At 43.6% G+C, this 25,587-nt stretch overlaps 1 protein-coding gene across 1 annotated transcript in view; it reads left to right on the forward strand.

Moving 5' to 3' along the window:
- The window catches only part of LOC146861869 (uncharacterized), a 71,651-nt gene that overhangs the window by 19,147 nt on the left and 26,917 nt on the right, over positions 1-25,587 (forward strand). Inside the window, exons 3-7 of the mRNA XM_085641039.1 lie at positions 8,448-8,558; positions 13,030-13,143; positions 13,652-13,753; positions 19,348-19,470; positions 24,940-25,050. Of these exons, the coding sequence (XP_085497165.1) occupies positions 8,448-8,558; positions 13,030-13,143; positions 13,652-13,753; positions 19,348-19,470; positions 24,940-25,050 (561 nt within the window). The remainder of the gene's footprint in view (positions 1-8,447; positions 8,559-13,029; positions 13,144-13,651; positions 13,754-19,347; positions 19,471-24,939; positions 25,051-25,587) is intronic.

A 25,587-nucleotide genomic window follows, 5' to 3' on the forward strand; every position in this document is an offset into this window, starting at 1 on the left:
ATGTGTTATCACTTTTGTCTCATAGGTATTAGATATAATATAGAATGCTTTTTGCACAGCAAATACTCTATTTTGGAACATACCAACATTGAAGGGAGAGGGGTGTTATTCCTAGCAGGAAATAGGAAGAGGTCACCCATAGGGGTCATAAGAAGGAAAATTGCACTACACTCTGCAATCACAAAGGCCATTTGGACTGGTCGCTGTCTCCGTGTTATCTCCCGCAAGGCAACCACACCCTGCCTCCAAGCAGACCTTTTCACTCCCATCGTCTCAGCTCACCTCTCCATTCTCCACCCTCTTCTCTACTCCTCCTTTTACATCGAATTGCCTAGCCACCCTCCAAATCCTACCTTCATTTCTTACCCTTTTGTCCTAGTTGTGCTAAATATTTCAACCTCTTTCCTACCGCCCCTGCTTTAACCTTCCATTTTCATTTCTCCTTTTATTCCGTCTTTGCTCACCTATCTTACCCTACACAAAACCTGCATCCTCAGCTTTGCATCATTTGCCTTCCTACTTTCTTCTCTCCTCTAGTCTTCCATCTCTCCTATTTCTATCTTCTCCATTCCCCTCTGATCTTTCTTCCCTGTCACTCTTTATCTCAGTCTCTGCCCCGTCATTCTCCTCCACCTTCCTCATTCTCTCATTCTCCCTTACTTTGCCTCTGCACTTTTCCCTGTAGCTCATCCACCCACTCCCTTCCAATCCATCTCCCCTGCCCCACAATGTCTTTCTCCAGTTCCCATCTCCTCCTCACAATACCTCTTGCTTATGGATTGCAAGACAGATACTTATCCACCCTCACCATCTTTCAGTTGTTCTCACCACGAGCAGGAGCCAGTCTCCTTCAAGACATGGTCTCCAACTTTACTCTGTATTAGAAGTAGGAAAAGCACAACCACTGTGATGCAGCAGTACCCAGTAAGTCCTCCTCATTTGCTCCACTCCTCAACAGTCACAGGGTTCTGTGTGTGTCTTGTGAAGGGCTATCGAACCACTCATGACCCAGAATTCGAGGTAATGTGTAAGAAGCAACCCAGGGTTATGATTCAGACCTCAGAAAGCTTTCCAGAAGTTGACATATGCCTTCTGAACAACTCAAGTTTGAAAAGCCCCTGACATCAGCAAAGACTGCATAGTAAAGGCAAGCCACTCAGAGCCTGGAGTGCAAGCAGTTGTTTTATAAATTAATTACAAAGTACACAGCCATCCAATCTTTCAGCAAAAATGTGTATTTCAGGTGGAGAAAATCTACAAAATGGAGCAGAATGTTTTATAATGCTTACGCTCACTTCATTACTTACCAGCCGTGAGGGGAACGGCCCGGTCCACTCCTGCTCTCTCAACTCACGCCGTGAAGGGAACGGCCAGCGCGAATCTCGGCCATCGGGCAACGGCCTTCCGCAGACTTCATCTCCCAGCAGGCTCTGGGCGGGGCATGCTGAAAGCGTCATCCAAGCGCCGGGGGGCTTTAAAGAGCCGCTAGCACTCCCGCAGCGCGGAACGCTCGCGCGCGGGCGGGCCTGGGCGAAGCCCGGGACAAGGGCGGGACTGTCCTAGGCCGTCACAGGCCGAAGGAGTCCGGGCCGGGCGCACCTCCCTGACGTTCCTGCTCCTGTACTGGGACCCTGTATTGGTATTGTTTTGTCCATTCCATTATTATTTTAAGACACTTTATGGCATGTTAGGGCACGGAGAAATGCATCGAGTTGATTGAACTTTGAGCTTGGGTTAATATCTGCAATCTCCGGGACTACTAGACTGTTCCCTATTCCCTACTTGCCTTTTGTATTTTTAACTTTTTTAATGGGTAAATCATATCCCTCTACTTCTCGACCATGCACTAGACAGAACCCAGCCCCAGTTACGCACCTACCAAGTTTAACAGCCATAGATAAAATGCTGCAAAAAACCATACGGGTAGTGGCCACAGCCATCAAGAATACCGAAAGACGTCTTTCCATCACTCCTGTTATTCCATTAGATGTGTTACCTGGCAATGACTCTCTAGTTACATGTATTTCATCCGACTCGATGGTAGCCCCCTCCCATGCAGCGCTTCCGTGTGCCCAGATAGGTCAAGTTTCTCCTGCACAAATTGTGGCTGCTTGCGCCTTCCCAACTAGTGAATCTAGCTCTAAAGCAAATAAAGTGGTTATAAAGGCCCCTAAGCCCTGCCCTAGAAAAAAGAAATCTAAAGTAAAAAGAAATCCAACTAAGGCTATTCCTCTTCCCCTGGCCACTGTTCAGAGCAACTTAGGTGCCCCCCTCACAACTCTGGTCCCCCCAATTTGCGTCTCCCACCTTTTGATTGACCTACAAGCTCAAATTGAACAGATTGTCAATTCGCAGTTTAAAACTTTACTAAGCAGACTTGACAAAATTGTTTCCTTGATTAACACCAAGTGCAAGGGGGGAGATTGTTTGCCACCGCCATTCAGGAACGATTATCATCCTTCGGTGGCTGACAACCTCGTTCACCAGGCACCTGATTCTAGTTCCAAACAAGGGCCAAGCACTATTAATCAGTCGAGCCTGTTACCAGTGCATATCCCGGCCGGTACCTCCAATACTCTAAATCTTGGACTTGACACTGGTTCTGGGGCAACTTCGGACAATGTCGCTCCCCTTATCCCGCCCCCCCCCCTTCCTGCAAACTTAACAGCAACTTGCAGAGGGGAGGGGGCCGGGAGCCCTTAGGGTCGCACACCAATCCTCTAAATGTTGGTGCTTGTCGATCAGCTCTTTTTCCTCAGTTGCCCCCTGAGGCATCTCCATATGTGGTGGTACTAACTGGTATCCCTCCGCTGCTGGGTGACCGCAGCGAATCACACACTGAATTAAAGAATAAAACAATCCATTGGTTAAATCGCTATAGGCCACTAACAAAAACATGCCAGGGCGAAATTCTCACAGTTAGAAGAGTGACCTGGGTGGGTACCAGAGTGAAAGACATAGGAGGGGAATGTGTGATTGTCAACTTCAGGGACCCTGGAGTGGTCAAGCACATCCTCGACTGGGGTGACTCAGGTGATAAGGGCGAGATTATACCATTACCCCTGGGTTACTTCTAGATCAGGGATACTACATCTGGGAGGCCAAGATCAAATATCCACTCTAGGGTGGGTGACTTCCGTGTTTCTCTAGCTAATCGCTATTCCTGTTTAGGTTGTGCAGATTGACTTCTACAACCTTCCAGGCTCAATTCACCCACCCCTTTAGTTTTGGGGGGCATCGTGGATGTTTCAGAGGCTTTGGTAGTAGCAGATCTTGAGGCAGGTGGGGAATCAGTATCAGCATCTCTTCCAACTATTAATGTAACACTAACTTCTAGCTGGACTCTGGGGGGGACCTTCTTCTGTCCATTCTATAGTGCCCTCGCCTATCTCTGTTCCCCCTAGCCCCCAAGCTCTGGCTTTCTCAGTCCATTCTATAGAGCCCTCGCCCATCTCTCTTCCCCCCCAGCCCCCAAGCTCTGGCTTCTTCAGGCCCTTTAGTGGGCTCCTGGAATGTTGCAGGCTTGACTCGAAAAGTAGCTGACCCTGACTGGGGGGAACTGGTGGGTCAATATGACCTATGCCTGTTCCAAGAAACCTGGATGCTGTACCCCTTCCAATAGGGTGGGCTTTGCAACTTTTTATTTACCAGCAGTCCAGGGTCCCAGAGGCAGACCGTCGGGGGGCTTGTGCATTTGGGTATCCTTGTCTCTTGGATGCTTGGTGAAAGTCGTTGATTCCCACTCCCCAGACCTCCTTACTGCCATTCTTAATTTTATGGATGGCTCTTCAATGCTGGTTGCCAATCTATATTTACGCCGCCCTCCCATAGACCTGGGGCTATCCATGTTAGAAGCCCTTGATGAGCTTCTATCAGGGTCTTTACCAACTTCCCACAGAATTATAGGGGCTGATTTTAATTGCCACTTTGAACCCCTGGCAGGGCTTCCCTCAGTCACTCAGGACGAGGATACTATCTGGCAGATCCAGGAGTGCCAGGCGTATCCAGTCAGGGGCCTAACGCCAATAGCATTGCAGTTAAATTAGCTCCTGGCAGCCCACGCTCTTAGGGCCTGCAATGGCAGAATCCCTCCCGATGTCCCAGGGAATTTTACATTTAATCGAGTTCGGAAGAGCTCTATTATTGACTATATATTAGTCCACGTAGAACTCTGAGCCCAAATAAGGGCCTTCCGTGTCATCCAGAGGGTTGATAGTGACCATAATCTCCTCTCTCTGGAATTAAAACACAAGCTGGGCCATTCCCATGGTAGGGAGGAGTCGGAGATCTCTGTTGCTACGAACCTGGTCTCAGTGGCAGGCGGCAGACGTATTAGATGGGCTAAGTTTGTGTCCAATCCTGGTATGGTGGCCGAGCTCTACTCCTGTGTAGTTTCCAAACTTGGGGAGGCTTTTGATCTCCCTACTGGGAACTACGATCCACCCTTCTTTCAGGATTTGGATCGTATTCATTCCAGTCTAATAAGCAAACTCGCAGAATACTTTTATGTTCCAGCAACTAATAGACCACCACTAAATAAAGAGGGCCATTGGTTTAACAAAGCCTGTAGACAGGCGAAAAGAGAATTGGTTGGACTGGTCAAAACCGGTCCCGTCTCGAATGTGAGAGAGCCTAGAACCGCCTACAAAGCTTTAATAGTGTCAGCTAAGCTTGAGTGGGAAGAACAAAGATGGGCAAACATAAAAGATGCCTTGGACAGGCATGATTTCACTGGGTTTAGGAATTTGGTGCGAACAGGCTCGCTGGAGGGACCACCAGCTTTCTCACTGAACCTGAGCGAAGAGGTCTGGCTAGCTCATTTCAAGCCCTTGTATTCTCTCACGAAAGACTTGGTGGTGCACCCAGGCTCCCAATATGGGAGTTCGCTCCCTTTAACATCCGAGCTCCTCTCTTTCTCTATCTATGAAATCAAAATGGCACTTAAAAATCTGGCCCCTGGGAAAGCACCCGGGTTGGACAGAATTCCTGGTGACCTATTTTTGTTCGAGCAGAAAGTCTGGGTCCCTTATATTTGGCTATTTTTCAATGCAATTTTAAACGGCATGGAAATCCCTGGAACTTGGTTGGGGGCTGAGATCATTCCTATTCATAAAAAAGCCTCTCCTCTTGATCCGGCTAATTACCGCCTTATTGATGTTTTGCAGAAATTGTTTTCTCGCATTCTATTAACAAGGCTACAAAGTTGGATGGATGATCATCAAATCCTGACCCCCCTTCAAGCAGGGTTTCGTAGTAAGGTCTCCACCATTGACCAACTGTTCAGACTTCAGTTGGTCTTTTGGAAAACGGAAGCATTGGGGGACGGCAGTTTGTATCTAATTTTTGTGGATCTCAAATCTGCTTTCGACTTGGTGCAAAGGGATAAGCTCAGGGCTATTTTGAAGGAGTTGGGGGCTCCTACATATCTATGTAATCTCTTTAAACGATTACACCAAGGTACCTTTGCGAGGGTAAGGTATGGACGCAGCGGGGAGCTCTCGGCCCCTTTCCCGGTTGAACGGGGTGTGAGGCAGGGGTGTATGCTGGCCCCTACTCTTTTCTCCCTGTTCATTAACGGACTAATTGACCATCTTTTGGGAGCTTGGGACCTGGACTCCCCTAGTCTGGCTGACCGGAAGATCCCAGCCCTGATGTTCGCTGATGACACCCTACTTCTATCAAAAACGTCCATGGGTTTACATCGAACATTGGAGGCTTTTTGCCTCTTTTGCAAGTCGATGAACCTGGAGATCAATTTGGCTAAAACTAAATTTATGGCCTTCAATGCCAAAATCTCCAGCTGCTCGCATCCACATTTGGACGGAGTGGCGTTGGAAAGGGTCTCTACTTTTGATTATTTGGGTGTTACTCTGAGTGATCGGATGGGGTGGGGGCCCCAGGTAGCCAAAGCAAACATGAAGTTGGCACAATCTAGTGGTGGCATTCTTAAAGTGCACACTGGGTCCCCATTCAAGTTAGTTGGCCCGCCCCTAGAAATATATAAGACCCAGGCTAGAGGAGGGGCGCTTTATGGGGTGGAGCTATGGGGTCACCTGTCTCCCACTTCCCTGACAAGCACCGAGAATACCTTTATCAGACGCTTATTGAGCTTACCACAGAGTACACCCCTGCTTCCCCTACGCCTTGACTTGGGTTTACCCCCCATTCAGGGGGTCATTTCGAATCGCCCTTTGTTATACTGGAGACGGCTCTGGTCTACACCAGAGCTGCTAAGCTACAGAGACGATCTAAGGGACCTACTTTCTTTAAAGGGGGCTGGGAAAATTCCCTGGCTCAAGCATATTAAAAACACATGCCAGCCTCTGGGAAGGGTAGATATTTGGGACGCCCCAGAGCGGTCATGCCACTCCCTCTCTAGAAGAGAGTGGGCTGTCACACTTAACAATCATCGTTTGGAACTTGTGATCACTAAATCCTCCCTGGGCATGCTGACCAATAGGTTCCTGGAGGCCAAGGACTATTATCATTTTGAGAAATGTCTAGATGACATCCAACCTCCCTTGGCTAAGAAGCTTTACATCCAATTGAGACATGGGACACTCCCTTTTCGGGCAGCGACATCCAATTGGTCAGCCTCCCTTGTGGCCTCTAGTCTTTGTGTTGGTTGTGAAAGGTACGTAGAAACAGATCTGCATGTTCTGCTCTTCTGTCCGCTCTACGCTAGGAGCAGAGTCAAGTGGATTATTCCTCTTTGCAAATTGCTGGGCCTTAGAGACTACAGGGAGGTGTATAGATTACTTAAATATGACACTACTTTTGTAATTGTTTTTGCGACTTCGAGATTCCTATGGGCCATCTGGAATGCTCGCAGTGCTAAAATCAAATTGCATGTACCCGCTGTATCTCTGTCTTTTTAGGCCTACTATTTTTCTTTTATGGACTGATCTCTTTTCTACAACCCATGCTTGTAGTGCATAGGGCTATTCGGCTCTTTTAATCAGATTCTTAATTTTTTATTTGTATTTTATCTACATATGAATTTATTTGATGGTAGCCTGGAAATGCTGTATTTTTTTTTTCTCCATGTGTTACTGCTTTTTTGGTTTTTAACCGATAATAAAGCTTTATTGATTATTATTATAATGCTTAGGGATTTGGCAAGTTTATGCCACATATTTGTGGTCACCATTTTAACGTCTCGACTGTATAATTTGGTAGAAGAGGTTAATGTACATGAGGAGAAAGAGAGAGTGCAAATTACGGGGAAGTCTGTCCATGCCTGTAGTTCAACGGTGCAGTCATAAGCATTTGAATGCTTTTGGACTTTTTGGGGCTCATTGTTGGTGAGGTTTCACTTCGAGTAGGTTCAGCCTGTTACGCAAGCCTGTGCAGGAAGTGAGGAGTGTAGGAGCTCCCTCTGTACCTCCACACCTGTCTAAATCATTTCATTCTATTGTGTCTGTACTCAGTAAAATCAGTACATTCTTTTCATGTAGATAAAGGTGCTAGTGCCCACACACACCTTTGTCTACTGGTGGCCACAGGGGACTTGCCTGCTGCCTGAAGTGTGGTATATTTGTACCCATAATTTTCCGAATTCCCTTAACAGCACTTTCATTCTGGAATTTCCTTTATTTGTGTCTAGGAGTTTTGTTCGTTGGATACATTTTCTATGTATCCCCACTGGCCCCAGTAGATGCAGTTTCCTCTTCTCTTTCCAGACCCTTTTTCTCTGTGGCTGGGTGAGACTGTTAAAGGGGTTCAGTCAGTGTCTCCCTGTTGGGCCACAATAGCAAGAGACATCCCACATTTCCCTCATTCAAGTTCCCCACTTTCAGGTCAGGATGGGACTTTTGATTTGCGAGAATCCATGTGTACACCTGACTGGATCTCTATTGGCATGACTCCTCTCCAGGTGCGTGTCCAAGTTCCATATATGAAGATTTAGTGTATCCCTGTTGGAAATCAGCTGATCCTGAGTTAACTCTTAAAAAGCAGTGAGAAGCCACATGAAAATCTATTTGGGAGCAAAATGCCAAGCAAGCAGCATTTTCCTGTCAGTCTTTTAATTAATGCCTCTTTGGTCCCACACAAGTGTGGATTCTTGTTGGCCCTGACCATTCTCTGCAGAAGAGGTTGGAATACTATTGAACTGCTCTGTCACTTCCCCAGAGGCAACAGGGCTACTTGCCCTTGGCCATAGTTCCTGTGTGAAAAGACCCATGATTGACATAGAAATGCACCTCTGCATATAAGAGAACTGGAAAAGGCACTACAGTAACCCACTGCCCCTAAGAACGTTCCATGCCATTACTATGACAATACAAACCAGGTGCCCTCCACCTTGACAAATCCCTTCCCCTGTCTCAGATAGTTACCCCGCCCTTCCCCAAGGTTCTGTTTGCAGGACCTAGGGTGCGTTTTCATACAGAGACTTTAAGAATGAAAATTCTAATACTCCTCTGTTCTCTTTTTTAAAATAACAGGTTATCAGATTGTCAATCCTGATACTTTGCTCAAGATTTATAAAGGGAAAGAGGCATGCGTTGAAGATTCACGTGATCCAGAGAGAACAGACATTAACGATGCCTTCCTGTGTAAGTAGGACTTTTTAAATTGTTTGCATGCCTGGAAGCTTGCTACTCAATAATAGATCTACATTATTATTCTTTATTTTATTAATTGCAACTAACATTCGCATTTCCATTCAAACCATGTTTGGATCTTTCAGCAAAAGGATAATTTACAGTTTGTGCACCTCCTTTTCCCTAGCAGTATGACCATTTTTAGGACATTGTTCCAATCCATCCTTCTATTGTGGCTATTTGTGGTGAAGCTGAAAGGCTGGTGCCTACAATAGCCGCCTTGAAACAGCACGTGTCCTGTGCTTTGAAACATTACAGAAAGCATTTTTCTATATATCACCAACTGTTGAACAGTTTTATATCCATCTTACAAGTACAGGTTATTCCATTCCCATCATTAATTGTACCTTAGCCAGCATTGATTTTTCCCCAATATAATTTCCTCTAAATTGTTTGTTAATGTTTAAAAAATGTGTAAACTCAGTCTCCCATAGGATTCTTGTCCCTTCCATAATTTGGTATCATGGAAACGCTTTCTTCTCAAAAGTTATTGATTCTGTGTGGTCTGTCTTCATCCAGAAAACTTTCATCAGGCATAGAATGTAAAAAGATGCCACATCGTGTGGTCATTTTCCTTCTTTTAGCCATTATCTCTAAACAGAGAGGATGTTTTTATATTGTGTCTGCCAGAAATGATGCCATGAGTTTAAGGTTTTAGGTGGATTGTGTCTGTTATAAGTACTTCATTTAGACTTTCTCGATTTAAAATACATGATGTCAGCCACATCGTTGTGCTTTTAAGCATTCAGTTTCCGGTTGTGCGTTTGTATATTACATCTCACATAATGGCGAGTGAGTGAGAAATGCCTAGGAGTACTGATAATTTGACTAAGGTAGACTTTAAATTTGTTCAGAAACAAAGTCTTCTTGTGATTTTGTATTTGGTTGTTTTTCGCACTGGGTTAAGGAAGACTAATGTATTGTTTAGTGATGAAATATATCAGAGAGTTGCCACCTAGTTCTTTTTATTGATTGATGTGGAGCAGTATGGATGCATGCACAGCAGCACTTTGCTGTTTATTTTGTTCTTCTTGGGTGTGCATTGTCCAATACACAGCTTTAGATTACTTGTGTTTTGTGGCATCGTATCCTACAAAGTGGCTTTGATGCCATTCTAGGTGTATGTGAGCATGGTAAGATTAGATTGGCCCCATTGGTTTAGTGAGAAGTGCTAGTATAACCTGAACAGCTATTGAGTTGGCAAACATTTAGTGTACTTGTGTAGCTTGGTGCTGTGTTAGGCATATGATGGTGCCAACTGTTGTGTTCATTGTTTACTTTTAGTGTAGTGCGAGGTGGGTGAATTATTTTGATTTTGATGCACTACCAGTTATGTTTATGTTGTACAAATGATGGGTCCGGGTGTTATCTAACTACAGTTGTTGTAGGGTAATGTGTGAGAATAGATTGATCTGAATGTGCTATTAAGGAGGCCAGTGCTTATCGAGATTATCGCCTGGCACCATGTGGTGCCTGTAGTAGGTTAGTGTGTAATGTTGTAGAGCACTGTGGCAGTATAGCTTGGCTTAGATTGTGCTTGCGATGTGGCAGACTTAGCCAATTGTACGTCTTGGGGCAGTGTTGTGCATCTGATGTTGCCAGGAGTTGTGGTTTGAGTTCTGCTGGTGTGGTGCAGGTGTTCTGTCCATTTAAGTCCAAGAGATGCAGGACCATCCTGTGCAGCATGAGAAGCACAAGATGCAATGCAAACTTAACAACTGGAAATGCATAGATTCCGGGGCAGTCACCTGCATGTGCCCAAAACATCAGCACAGACGCCAACAAACACTGAATAAGTAAATAACCTAACTTTAGGTGCCCTCCTTTGGACTATGGTGCATTCAAGTAAGAGAAAAAGACATGCTATGTCAACTTGCTGGTTAGGGGTGTACACTATCCTTGCCTTTTAGAGGGGAAATGACGACATACCTCCTTGTTTCTCTCTTCTGGTGTGTTACTCTTCTCAAGGAGTGGCTTTGATGGGTATTCTAGAATGCTGATGGTCTAAGACCAGCACAAAGAGTTGCAAATGCTGAGGTGTACTCCCCATCCACCTAGCCTACCATAGCTGCACCAGAATCTAGCCCTCTCACTTCACCAAGCAGATACTTTTGTTACGTTATTGAGGACTTTTCATGATCATGACCTAGTAGATCCACTTTGACCTTTAGGCAAACAAACATATGTACCAACTTACCAACTTGAGTGTGAGGAATAGACAAGTTATAGATCATGCATCTTCCTAAAATTACCTAGAGAGAGGGTGGGGGGGTGTTATGCATGTAACAGAACTTGCCAGGGAGTGTCAGGCATTTTGATTAATTATTGGAAGATCTGCAACTTTTCGTCACAAATGCACACAGACAGTAAATCTACACAGTTATTTTTAAGGCTTTATTCTCAACAAATTTAGTGCAGAAAAAATGCAAAAGTGTCGTTGCAGATATTAGTACAATTGTAACAAATGCAACACCACAAAATGTGAAAATTATGAAAACGGACAACATATTACATAGTGCATTTTGAAGATCGCCAAATGTTTAGTTGCAGCATCAAACGTTTGTCTTTGTGATTATTCAGTATTTAAATATAGTCATCACACATGCATATATGAAATCCATTTATTTTCCACAATCCACAGCCACCCAGTCAAGAAGACGAACATGAGTTATATATCTATGAAATGAATTTGACAGTGACCTTGGTGCAGTTACATGACAATCTGCACTACTCTTTACTTAGCCTGGAATTGAAGTCTCCCTCTGTGCCTGCAGTGCTGTGAGCATCTAATTTGTACAGTCCAAGTCAGGCGGGAGAAATAACATGCAAATTCACTTACACATTCATGTTATAGCCTAAAGCTATTATAACTTTCAATCATTTAAAAGAATACATGAATATATGAACTATCAAACTGTAGGATAAATGTAGAACACATTGATGACCATAAATGCATCAGTCATTGCACACAAATGATTACTTGTAGGCCCTAAGATCTCAATTAGCAAATGAACAAATACATTATATAGGGGAGCTCCTAAGGTACCTGAAAGGCAAAATATATAACACTCTCCATGTACCAACCACCCTCTACCTTTCTTATGCCCTTACCTGCTTGTGCTTGACCCCCTTCCTGGCTACTATCTCCTTTCATTCCTCACCTCACTTTCGACACCCTGTCCCACTACCCTACCTTTGATCTGTACAGGCCTTATATTCTTCCCACCAAATCATTTCACTTCATGCAGCATCTGGTACTCCCTTGTCTTTGCACTGCACCTGCATCGCCTCCTGTGTTGGCATTGTAGGCACTGCTCTAGTGTCCGTGAACCACCTTCATCTGCGCACCTGAGACTCCCCCATAACATATGTATTTGTAAAGTGTATGCTCACCCAAGGGCATCTTGGCGCGTAATAATAGATATTTAGTGTTACCAACTCAATGGTACTCATTTTATTGACCTCAGATGGATGAAAGGCTGAGTGGACCCGTCAGGATTTGAGCCTGTGACCATGAGGTCGAACACATGCCCCTACAGTGGCATTAGTCCACTAAGCGACCAGACCTGGTGTGTCTGATTTTGTTTAGTCCATGTCATCCCCTTTCCCTCCGTTTTGCCTCTTGGGTGACTGAGAGATGCCACCAGTCTCCCCTGATGCTAACTCTTTCCTCTGGAGTAGCCTTACTCGCAGTTCTGCCAGTTGCCTGTTACTGGGTGGCAAGGTGGAGAGCATGTAAGTACTGCTGTCACCACCCCGGCGGAGACCACCTTCCTGGTCAGCTGATAAATGTGTCCTATAGCCTATCTCCCCCCCCCCCCCACTCTAGGGCTATCTGGTTGTCAAGCACAAACCTCGGGAGCACATGAAGGGCCCTTAGTACTTCGATTGAGATTTCACCCTGTTCCAAAACACTCTAGCTTGCTTCTCATAAATTTATACCACTCTACACCCTATCTACTAAGTGAAATGCAAATAACATGAAGGCCTACTGCACACACACAGCTGCTCCATGATTAACTGATTGGTGTTCAAGAAAAAACAGAAAGAGGAAGCCTACCTGATCATTACTAACAAAGATCTCCACCCTCACAGATATCCCTCCAATCCGATGGCTGAATAGCCATCGGACTGTCCACCTTGATCTAAAAGCCTTTGGGTGGGAAGAGAAGTGGTGCAGAGGGAGGATTGTGAGAATGCCCTAACCCCTTCCAGATTCTGATAATGAAACTTGGGACTTCTGATAGTGACATTTGCAGATAGTTTTTCATGCCTCTTTCTGGAAAAGGAGAAAAATGATCAGATTGTTTTTATCAGGATCCTTCTTGACAGTCAAGTTTATGTCTTCTCTATTTCTGATCTCACATATGTGTAAATTCTAGCACACTCAATAATTTATATTATTTTCTGTTTCTTTGTGCAGCTTCTCATCCAGTAGTCTTTCCTGACATATTATTCAGGATCACGCAAGAGGATTCTTTTTGCAGAGATGAGCACAGCTCAGTGGAAACTGAAATCCGTAACCGTTCCAGTGCATGTGAGTTTAATGATTTGGCATTACCAGTAAATTGAACGCTGAATGGCAGAAGTGTATTAGTTGTATGAGCTAGTCCCCTCTATTAAACTCAGAGCTACAACCCGCTGTATTAACTTTAGTTTTATTTATTATTATTCATTTTTGCAGTTTCATTAAGTGTAAACATTACCCAGGGTTCATGAGACTGCTTCACATGAGAACCAGACATTTTATAAGAGTCCAGACTACAGGCTTCTTTTTTAGGCATGGGAGGATTAAATGATTTGCCCAGCTCGGAATCGCAGGATGTTGAGAGTTGGCATCTTTATCCATTAGGCCGCATCTCCACCTCCTCAATCATGAGGTTAGACATGGAGGGTGAGGATAGTCTGTGAGTATTGGGGAGTTGGCCAGTTTTTACTTGATATGGTATCACAGAGCTTGGGATTGTTCTAGAATGTATAATTAGTAATATCCAAAATATTTACTATGGATCTTTAAAATCCTATTTATTCACTTTTTGAAACAGGTTTTCCTGTTGTGAGTTCAGTCTTCTCCCTAGCATCCGAAGAAAAAAAGCTCCGTCACATGAACTTCCAGAGGAAAAGAGAGAGTATTAATCATTCCCCAAGTAAGTGAGAAGGTTTCATGGGTAGGAGATCACTGATGATCAAGATATATTTTGGGTTATCTTCCCTGGAAGCCTTTCGTTTGTAGAGTACAGAGAGATTAGGGCCAGTTTCCCATATTGCACATGAGGCATGCGACTGGAGGAACCACCTTATTGGAGGCTCCATGGCTTCTACATTCAGGCCTTGGCATTGTAGCTTGACCATGGCTTCTGGCTAGTTGCACAGGAAGACAAACGGGAGAGTTAAATAGTAAAGGAGGTGCATGCTGAGAATGTTCAAGGGCTGCTAAGTGACTAGACTTTGGGGGGGACTGCAGAGGGTGTTCAGTATGTTCGAGGCAGTCTACATTTAATTAGGGGGTAGGCAGTCATAGAGGGAAGCAGTCTGAGAGAGGTAATCGGTTTACATTAGGAGGACAGGAAATTGGGCAAGTATATGTGGGGACAATCAGAGCAGGGAAGGCAGTCTTAGAAGATGAGGATATAAAATTAAGGCGAAGCATGGCACAAAAAAAGACAATATAACCGGTTTAATTAAATTAGAAGGATCAGGAGCATTTGGTAATGGTGTCACAGCATAAGAAAGTCACAGCAGGTAAGGCTGGTCAGCAGGAGTGAGTGGCATATACAGCAATTTGTGGACAGACATTAGGATGTCTCTTCAGTTAAATTTATCTTGGTAGCTAGTGAGCTGTTGGCCTTCATTTACTACCCTGTGCAGTTTAACCACCTCTGAAATACTCGCTGGTAGTGAAATCCAGGGTCGTCACAGAGGTAAGAATTTAGGGTTTTCAACAACAAACATACAATGAATTCTTTTCAAGTTATCACATTTAATGCCCATGGTAATGAGTGCTAAACAAAACAGCAGTCATTAACATAAACCCCATGCTAGTAGCACATACGATTGTGTGGTTACTGAGAAGTATTACTTCCTAACCGTGGCAGGGCAAAGAAGTGTGCAAAACGGTACAAGAGGTTCCTTGTTATACGGGTTCCTTGGACCCGGGGAAATTCAACAAAAGGCGAACTGCCCGAGAACTAGCGGTTCGGTGACTGGGACTTAGGACAGTACCCTTCAATCGAGTTGTTGGCGGGCCTCAAGAGCGGGGCCCGCGTTGTCGGCTGGTGTCGCTCACAACATCATGCGTGTCGACGAAACTTGCGTCCTTGCACATGCCTCTGGTCACCCGGGCAATGCGTCGCAGTAGAGCTGCGATGGAACGCGCTGCAGCTGCTGGGAGTGGTGGTGACTTGAATCGGCAAAAGCACAGCTGGAACAACTTGAGACTCGTAGACCACGCCGGTTGAAGAAAAGCAGAGCGCTGAATCCTCAGCAAGTGTAAAGTGCTGGTCTTTGTGCTTAGATTGAGGCGACAATCGGCTCACATTCAAATCTGTGCCAAAACCCACACGCCGGATTCACCAGTTACAGAGTCCCGCAGGAGTGGAAGGGGGTGAGGTCTTTAATGATCCTGAGACCTCCTGAACAGGGGGCAAGCTCTTGGAGAACACTTGTAGTTCAGCACAAAGGTAGCAGGCAGCAGGCCAGCACATCAAGGCAGGTCGCAAAGTGGCTGTCCCTGCTGCAGCTCAGCAAGCAGCAAGCCAGCACAGCAAAGCAGTTAGCAAAGTGGTAGTCCCTCCTGATAGCACAGTCTTCCTTCTGGCAGTGTGCAGAGGTCGAGCCACAGTGTCTGGTTGCAGTTCCAATGAAATGTCTGATTTTAGGGGGTCAGAGTCCCAGTGGTTATACCCAAAAGTGCCTTTGGTGACTTCAAAGTAACTCTGAAGTGCACAATAATCCCTTTCAACCCAGTCCTGTCTGTCAGCCTAGTGATGGAGGGGTACGTCAGCCCTTTATGTGGGACAGGACTCTACCTATTCCTGTGCAGTGCTAGCTCCTCCCCTCCCGCTTGCTCTGGAAGACCCATCAGTATGCAGATGCAGTTGTGTCCTGTGTAGTGGTTGTCTAGAGAGAATGCACAAATTTAGCTGTCACCCAGCCCAGCCCGGACATGTATTAGAGACAGGCTGTCAAGCATACAGAGCAATACGTTCATAGAAATGTCCACTTTCTAAAAGTGGCATTTCAGAAAATAGTATAGATAAATGCTACTGTATTAAGGAATTCCCAATGCTAACCTAGGAGAGGACTAGGCCTCACAGTAGTGACAAACTAAATAGTAATTTTGTCACTACCAGGACATGTAAAACATAAAGGTACATGTTTTACCTTTTACTTAAATAGCACCCCGCCCATAGGGCTACCTAGGGCCTACCTTAGGGGTGACGTACATGTAATAAACGTTTAGAGCTTGACAAGTAGTTTTAAATGCTAAGTCGAAGTGGAAGTAAAATGTGCACACAGGCAATGCAGTGGCAGGCCTGAGACAGATTTGAAAGTCTACTTCTGAGGGTGGCACAATCAGGGCTGCAGCCCACTAGTAGAATTTAACTTACAGGCCCCGTGTACAGGGGGTACCACTTTACAAGTGACTTAAAAGTAAATTAAATATACCAATCAGGTATATACCAATCACAAACATGTTTAGGGAAGAGAGGACATACACTACTTTAGCAGTGGTAAAGTGCACAGAGTCCTAAAGCCAACAAAAACGAAGTCAGAAAAAGAAGAGGAGGAAGCAGCTATCCCAGGTGAGTTGTGCACTGTACAGTGCACATAACATAACGTAGCATGACACAGTATGACATAACATAACGAAGAAGGGTTCCCTAGGCTATTAATAAAGTCTCTAATCTGCTCTTATTTTAAGTTCCTAGAAATAATAACAGATTGAGAAAAACAATAAGGATCTAAACATTGTACTTAACTGTTTGCTAGCAGCTCCTTTTTTCTATCTCATAGCTCATTGTGCTATATTAGTTGGATTGCAACTTATGAACTGGAAATAACAAAATAATCTGTGTCCAAAGCAGAAACCCGCTTATCTACATAGAAATTAAACCTGTGATATGCACGTTCCACAATGTGCTTTGGAGGAGGCACATTAACATTCTGTGCTACTTTAGGAGTCAAAACTGTGAATGAACAAAACACAGAACTCTCCCGTAACTGCATTAACCACTAGAGTTATCTTACGGTTATATAAAACTCTTGAGAATTGCTGAGCACACAAAGATCTCTGCAGCAGGTGTTTAAACCCTTGACAGTGGTTCCCAAACCTTTTAGAACAACGACCCAGTTGTTAAAACAATAAACATTCGGGACCCACCTAGCTTTACAAGCCAAGAGGTTGTGGCAAGTTTTTTAATGTAATAGTGGGCATGCTTTCAAAATACTGTGAATTACCAAAATAACATACTTTTTACATTTGTTTGCATTTTTCACTAACAGCAATTGTCTGTAAATGTCACGATCTTAACCACACCCTTCGAAATGTCTTTATCGGACTATGGCCAAAATTTTGATGTGTCGATAATGAATTGCACTGGAGCCGGGACCCTTTTCAGAGCAAGGTGCCTGCTTTTGGCATCTGTTCACTAAAATCACAAAGCTTCTGAAAAATCTTGGTGTTGACACCAGTAATTTTAGTGTAAACCCTTTCTGCATACTGGGAGGTTCACCCATAGTTTTTCTTCAGAATACCTCTAAGGGTTTATTGTAAAACTGGAGTTTATTACTTAGTTCAGCATCTTTTTAAGACCAGTGTTGCTGACATCAATGTTATACACTAACTGAAGTCATAGGGATTGTGGAAAATCCTATTTTCACACCAAGGGGGTCATTAGGATAGCGGGCGGATCGCCACCGCCCGTATGGCGGTGGCGATCCACCCGCCAAAAACCACCGCCTGCATTGAAATTTTCCCCCGCAACATTACCATGGCGGGGGGGGACCCCGGCAGATGGAAAGACCGTCTGCCGGTTTTCTGCCTGTAGGCAATCGCCCGATTGCCTACCGGGCGGAAAAGCAGTTAATATGGTGGCGGTGTCTGGTAGACACCGCCATCCATATTATGATGCATGTGGGGTGTTGCCTTTCCGTGGCGGCAACGCTGCCACGCAAAGGCAGGCAGTTCTCGCCATTGGGGGCCCGTAGCGGGCCCCCAGGGATTCTGGGGGGTGAGGGGTGCACATGGGGGGTACCTATGGTACCCCCCTGCAGTTCCATGCACAACATGGGAGGCACTGGGCGGTGCCTGCCACGGTGTGCATGGAACTGCACGACATGCCTTTTTGGCATTACGGCGGGCGGTGCTTAAAGCACCGGCCGCCGCAATGTCAAGAATGCAGGATGCGCCCGCCAGTGTGGCGGGCGCATCCTAATGTCACCCTTTGTCCGCCCGCCATCCTAATGATGCCCCAGTGTTACAAATGTATTGAGCCCGAAAGAGATAAGGGTGTAGTATGTAGGTGGTGGTACATTGTGGAGCACTCAGTCGCAAATATATTATTAAAACTTTGTACGGTAGCACACTGACATTTACAGACTGCACATTTTTTTGCACAAACATACAGTTGGACTGATAACACTATACAGCACACAAATGTGTGGAAATCGGGTTATAGTGAATATTTTCAATTTGTGCTTCACCAAGTAGAGTCTTGATGCTTTTAAAATCTTTGTTTCCATCACACTGCTTCTTTTTGCTTTCCTAACTGCTGAAATATTCTGAAATATGGGTACAGTTAATTTCGTTTTGTTTGAGTCTTTCAAATAAATTACATCCTACTTTCTTTTGACACTCCTAGTACCCCAGCAAGATAGTCGCATAGTTCACTTCACAAAGAACTTTCACTTTGCAGTCAGAGAAAGAAATAATAAACTCCAGTCCTTATGTTAAAAGACATAGCCTGACATTTAACCTCGGTCTCTGAAACACTGCAAATGTGACAAAATGTAAAGGCCTCTCTATTTATTTCGCTTTGCGACCCCCTGAAATTTGGCTGATGACCCACAGCTTGAGAAACATTTTTTTAAGATATGTAAAATTCAGCCTCTTTGTGACCTGTTGAGTAAGGTAGAACATATTTACTGTATCATTTGTCCTTGTTGTCAATTTCTTTGTAGCATATTTTAAAACAAAAATTGTTTAAAATGAGTGTTTGACTCCACTTTTCATTATCTACCCTTCATGATTTTACCCCTGTTCATCTGCCACACTTTGACCCGCAATATATGGGTTCTTGGAGTGTTTTTCTAATTCCAGCACTGCTCCTAACTTCTTTTGTCGGGTTGAAGAGCTTCATATGACAACTCAAAGCCTTGAAGGATGGACGGGAATGTTTTTGCCTTGGTTTGGCATGAGGAAGATGAGGTGTGTACACATCATCTTGCCCAGTTTTGATGTTGCTTTTGTTTACCTTGCATCAAGGTAGAAATTGGGAAAGTGGCATCCTAAGTGCACAATAGCATAAAAGTAAGTACCTGGGCAAAAAGGAACACACTTTCACTTCAGCTCAACAGAGAAAGAATTTAGAAGTCAAAAACTGGGATCACTTCATGTTCACAAAAATCATGGCACAATGGGCGAGATTTACACATTTTTACATCTTTTCTGTAGACAATTGTTGGATCCAACTTTGATTCCCATTGTTGATGTATTATATTCTTCTATGTCTTTACACAGGAATTCCATTGTTCCCCACAAACGTCTGCTCAAGAGATGAAGAGGAGACATCTATGCGTTTGATGAATCACTCTGGTCACTCTGGTCCTAGGGGAGGAGACCGCATCGCTGCCTCCAGCTCAGGCAAGTGATTCTTGCTCGATTCATCTTAGGTCGATGATGGACCTGGGACATCTTAAGGGTTTTTGTGACACTAGTCGTAGACACTACTTGGCACCCAACAATCGGAACATGTAGACTTAATGAGTAGTAGAAATAACACATCTCCATGACCTATTTAGCCATGCAGAATCCAGGGTAGGGAGTAGGAGTAATTATTTCCCCACAGACACATTTTGAAATAATGAATTTTGAAATTATTGTAGGGTAAGACCATATTAAAAAAAATTGATTGGAGGGAATAGTTGTCAGAATACTGACATCTCTTGAAAATACATGTCATTCTGTCATCATATGTGAAACAAGTACTTTACCAAGTGACTGATTTACATAGCATTACTGACCTTCTAAAAGTCGTGGTATATGAAGAGTGGTATGTTACTAAATCTGCTTCTGCCTTACCTACGTTTTAGAAACACTAGCCTCTCTTGTTCCCATACACCGGTCCTCCTCTGATCTAATCCTATGATATGTAGTAGGAAGTATAGTTTTTCTGTTTTGGGATTGAGACTCCAAGCGCTCCCTACGTTGGGATTAGCTCTACACTGTGCGTCTCGAACATTTCATATCTATGTAATTCAAGAAATAGGTCTGGTGTGCCCAAGAAAGTCAGGTAAACACAGGGTAAGCTGTGCTATGACCTAAGAAATATCAACCTGTAAGATATAAGTAACCCTAAAGGACAGCTATGCTGTTGAAGGAATACGCTTGCACAGTTTATAATCTGAGTTTCTTAAATGGAATTCCTGCCACAACCTAGCACATCATTTATGTTTCTTTGCAACACACACTCCCAACCTCTCTGTTCTGAGACCTAGAATTGGCTTTCACTTTCTATTTTGTATCTTGTCTTTCCTAGCAATAATTTCTTCTTCAACACTTTTTAGTGGGAAGTTGATCGACTTTTTACTATCATAAAAGGTTTTAAGTAGATATAATTTCCTCTAATGACCAGGCATACACACCCCTGACAGAAGGGACTTTTAATAGTTATTTTTAAAACAAGGCATTCCATAGTAAAATGCTCTCACAAAAAGCAAACCACTTTTCGAGCTTTCAAATGCAGCCATAATAAACATGCAGGTCTGAGTAGGACAAAACAACATTTTAGCCTAACATGCATTTATTTTCTTAAATCCAATACCCCCAAAGTGGTCCTCATGTGTAAATAAATTACCTTAGGTAAGTAAGGCACAAGCCGAATTGAGGGCAGCAGTGTGTTTTGCTTCCTTAATGTGTCCCTGCAAGAGAGAACAGACTCTTCTTTGGTCACATGACATCTACATCCTATCACATGCTACATATGTTCTCCAAAATGAATGCATCCCAGGGCCCCTTTGATTCATTGTTTTAAGCAGTCCAGAGGAAGTGGACTACATGTAGTGCACTTTTGTGACAGAATCAGCCCCAAAATTGTTGCAAACCACTCAGACTAGGTCGACATGTACTTCAATTAAACAGGTGGATCAAATCACTTTTTCTTCACAGCATTTTTTTCCTTTTTACCCTGGATAACGAGACTTACTCCTGAATCCAAATCTGTCTTTGAAAGCCAGTTACCACCGTCAGTCTTGCCTGCTGATTGCGTTGAATGCATATGCATATTTCATCACTAAGCATGTTGCTGCTGTTTTGAGGTGTACTCTCTATGTTTTTTGCCACTGGAGCCTGATTACGAAGTATTCCTTGGGCTGTCGAGTTTACCATAGCTTCAGTATACACCTGTCCTGCTGTTCATAACTGTGGCAAGTGGCACTTTTCAGCACTCTGAGCGGAATAGCACAATATAACTTTTCCTGTATATGTAGTTCAAAAGAAAATAGATCTTAAGGCTTTCATTATACCTATCCCCTTATTCCCAAAACTCCAGCAGTTAATGACTCAACCAATTTACTTAGCCATTATTCACACACCCTTACCACCATTTGTGCATCCGGAAAATCTGTGTATATTCCTGCCTGATTTGGGTGTTTGCTCCCCTGTCCTTGTCCTGTTACAGGCTCAGCTAGACAATCTTTGACTTAAGTTCTCCACGAACCTTACTAATTACTGTCTTGAGACCACTTTATCCTTTAACCATAGTGAAGTTAGCCCTAGGTCTGCTTTTTACCTCCCCACAATGTGTTCTGATTCCTCCGTAAAACAGTGTCTTGCCTCCATATTTGCAAACCTGTATCTGGCTGGTCATTCCAAACCATACGGAGATTATTTACTTTAGCATGGGACACATTGATAGGACATTCTAGCTGGGGTTTGATGAAGAAAAGTTTTATTCCGGGGACCTAATAATATCTATAGCTCTTCTTTTGCATCTTTCTTGATGTGCAGAAAAAGGAAACCTTCCCAAAGGGTTGGAGGCCACTCAGATGGAAGGCGGTTATGGTGGACTCTGCCAAGACCAAGTTGCTGCCAGTGGAGCTCTAGGAGCGTGCTCTAAATTGCAGCAACTTCCTCTTCACATTCTATCTTGCAAAAAATAAAAAGTGTAAACTCAACATTGTTGGCACCGAACCCTGTAGTGTACCAGTGGAAGGTGTGCACTTGGGTTCTTTTTATAGTTTTCCTCTTAGACATGTTGGCAGTGTGAGCTCTGAATAGGCAAGTGTCGGATTCCTTGGTTATTCATCCCACTATCACTGGTCAGGAATGTTCTTGTACTCATTCCCCATTCATCGAATACTTTAATAAGTCATATAAAATTTGGTCTCAATAGAAGCTAATTAGACCTGTTAGATTTAATTTAGACGTACTTGTAGCTGGCAAGAAGCAGAATCCTGGAATTCCATAATAGACCAACTTTAAAGTTTAGATACCAGGAAAGGCCACTTCCTCCTATTCATTTCAGAGCATGAAAGAGAAACATGCTTTCAATTGCCTTAACCAGTCCCACCAGAAACCTGTGAATCTTGATGTTGGCAGGAAAGATTCCACCAGATTATAGTACTTCATTAAAAGGCTCCAAATGTTCTACTGAGATCTTGAGAATAATATAAATGTGTTTACGAGTACTGTGGATTCAGTCATATAATTAGCTCTGAACTTTGCTTGCATGGAAATGGAAATGAAGAAGTGTCCCTTGTTTAAAACGTACCTTCTCCAAGTTGTATTGTCCAGTTACACTGTGTGGCAACACTCACAGCACTGGTCAGCATTGCAAAAGTAATAATTTCCATTGCAAACAGATATTCCCCATCCTGGGTATGCAACACCAGATCCAGCTGTCTTGCCTTCCCCAACCTCGCTCCTAACCCCTGGAATGTTCCTCCCCTGAACATCGGAGCATCATCCTCAGTTCTTGAATTCCGTAAGAAACTGAAAACATGTCTCTTTACCTAGCTCTGCCCATACAGCTCCTCCTTCAACGCCAGGATACCCTCCCTAGTGTGTTGTGTGCTGTAAAAATATACATAACATAACATAACATAACATTCAGAGGTGTGGCTACACTGCTTCCTCATTAGATTTACTAGGCACCCGTTGTGAAGTGATGTTAGACTTATTTCCCCTGCTAGGACGGTTAGAATATTTAACATCCCATTCAGTGTGCATGTGTGGTCTCTATGTAGTAGATAGGCAAGGGATAAATTGCTTGGCCCATACCATAGCCTTCCATGTGCCTTCCCTCTTTCTCTGTCTCTAATTTCCCCTCCTGCGGCGCATACACTTCTGAGTAGAGTCTTGGGACTATAGCTGGGGATGGATGTGATCTGCTGTTCTAGCCAAATTTGTTCCTAACAGCAAGGCTGACTTGGTGTAAATCCTCCAATAGTTTGAGAATTGTTTACACTTTGCCTTGTACAGATAAGAATGAAATGAGAGGGGTGAGATTGTCAGGTCAAGTTGCCTAATCTAACAGAATAAAATGTGACAGACATCTGGTTTAGAGCACAGTGTTAGAAGGAAAAATAACCTGGACCCGAACTCTGTTTAGGCAGTGTAGAACCCCGCAACTATTCAGGAGTATTAAATTGTTCAATTTACAAGAACAGAGGGCTGCCACACACACATGTGCTAAGCTGTCCACCCTTGTCTGTCATTGTTTCCTTCTTGTCCACTTGCTCAGGAAATGCAGAATCTTGCTTTTGGTTTCGACACTGGCTTACTTCTCCACATTATCTTTGGTAAGTTTAATGCCCAGTTTATATAAAACAGGATTTACATACCCAAGAAAGCCCAGGGAAGAGACACATTTCTAAAGCGATATGGTGAACAGTGGTTAGGAAGAGAGTGTAGGATCTGGTAGATTGACTTTTCACCTCACTCACATTACAACTAGCAAAGAGAGTCAGTTGTAGGGAAATATAGAAATTCTACTAAAGAGCCATACGTTTTTGATTTTCAACACTGGTGAGAGTGAAATTCAAGTGAGTTAAACATCTGTCGTCCCTTAAAACAGCATCATTCTGAAAGGCACCTGGTCATTATCCTACTGATGGTAACCATACCCATGGCTCCCTTAAAAGATGAAGATTTATTGCCTTAGCTATGTTCATCTTGATAGCCACCTCCTTGGCCTGTACTGTTAGTGAACTCTGCCAGATCCATTAATGGGCTGAAATCTTCCATTCTTCAAAACTAGAGATATTTGAGATTTTCTACTGTTGGGCCCAGACCGCCATCGCAACGACAAGGCAACCGAAGTGGTATGTGGTTTGAGAAGTTACACTGGCCACACTGATCAGTATAGCTACATTTCTAGGTTGTGAATTTTGTTCGAAATTTTCCCCTAGCAAAAGCTTTGCCAGTCCCCATTTCCCAGTGAGCTGTGCCGTACGTCAAACATTGGTATAACATTAGGGTGCCTATGTTCTCGATGATATTGATGCCACTCCACAGGAGCAAAGGCATTTCATAACCATGTTCTCTTTTTTTGTAAACGTTATTTAATAGAGGCTTCATGGCCTTTTCACCTTAGGTCTGATCCTTGAGATATATCTAGATAATCTGTCCGTAAGAGTTACCTGTAAGGTGCATGGGTTCAGAACTGGTGCCATAAAAGGTAGACTTTAGACCAGACACTAGGTAATGTAGGCTCCAAGGAATTGGTAAGAATGATGGCCTCTTATATAAAAGGGTTTATTCACAAAAACATGTATGAGTATGGCAAGTAGTACTATCTGAATACCATTTTAGGTAATATTATATGCCTTTCTGAGTTGGCCCTGAAACGTCCAACTTTCTATTACTATAAATGCAGAGGGCGCAGTCATTTCTGTTTGTGCTGTGTATGGCTATTCCTTATCTATTCCACTTTAATATGTTTTGAGGCTAATTCACAAAGGTATGTAAGAGTACATACAATAGTACTACAGGAGTATTGCTTTTCACACTACAAAAATGTCATAGTGAATATACCGCTAAGAGACCCTGGTTACTACATTCCTCTTTTTTTTTTTTTTTTTTGGTTAACTTGTTTTTTATTCTAATTAACAGGACGTGCCGTTAGTCCAGCAACCGTGGTAGTGTGCATAGACGAAGATGAAGAGACCAGTTCCACAGGTCATCCCGATGTAGAGATAATAGAGTCCACTAGTAGGCCAGCAGGTGAGTTAATAGAGCTTACCTCCCTCAAATCTAAACAATTGCTATGCTTCATTTGGGTATATATATCAACAGCCATTCTCTTTCTGTTGTGGACTTCCATATGTAACCCATTTGGGCACATGCTGTAACACTGTTTGGTTATCTCCGATAATATCATTGATTAAGTACTGACCTCCAAATTAAACCACCATGTCATGTTGTGATACTGGGCACTTGATAAACCTTGATGTCTGTCACAGTGTTGTTCGCTATTGGCAGTGACCTTCTCAGTGTAAGATCTTTGCCAAAGGAGTGTGTGTTTTCTGATTAATACTTTAACAAGCTAGTTATAGGTATCACCTACTCAAGTTTTAGCTACTCTAATGCTTCAAAGTAATTCCCTGAAGAACTCGCATCACTTGCTGAGCGTTTGATTACCTCATAATAGGGCGATACAGATATTCTTTATCAGAATTGTTTAGCCAGTTTAAAAATCCAGATTTCAGTCAGTCAGAATTCAGCTATGAGATGGAAGAAGGAGAAACAACCGTCTCATAG

Source organism: Triturus cristatus, chromosome 2_2 (assembly GCF_964204655.1).
Source record: "Triturus cristatus chromosome 2_2, aTriCri1.1, whole genome shotgun sequence".
In the NCBI taxonomy this organism is placed as follows: Eukaryota; Metazoa; Chordata; class Amphibia; order Caudata; family Salamandridae; genus Triturus; species Triturus cristatus.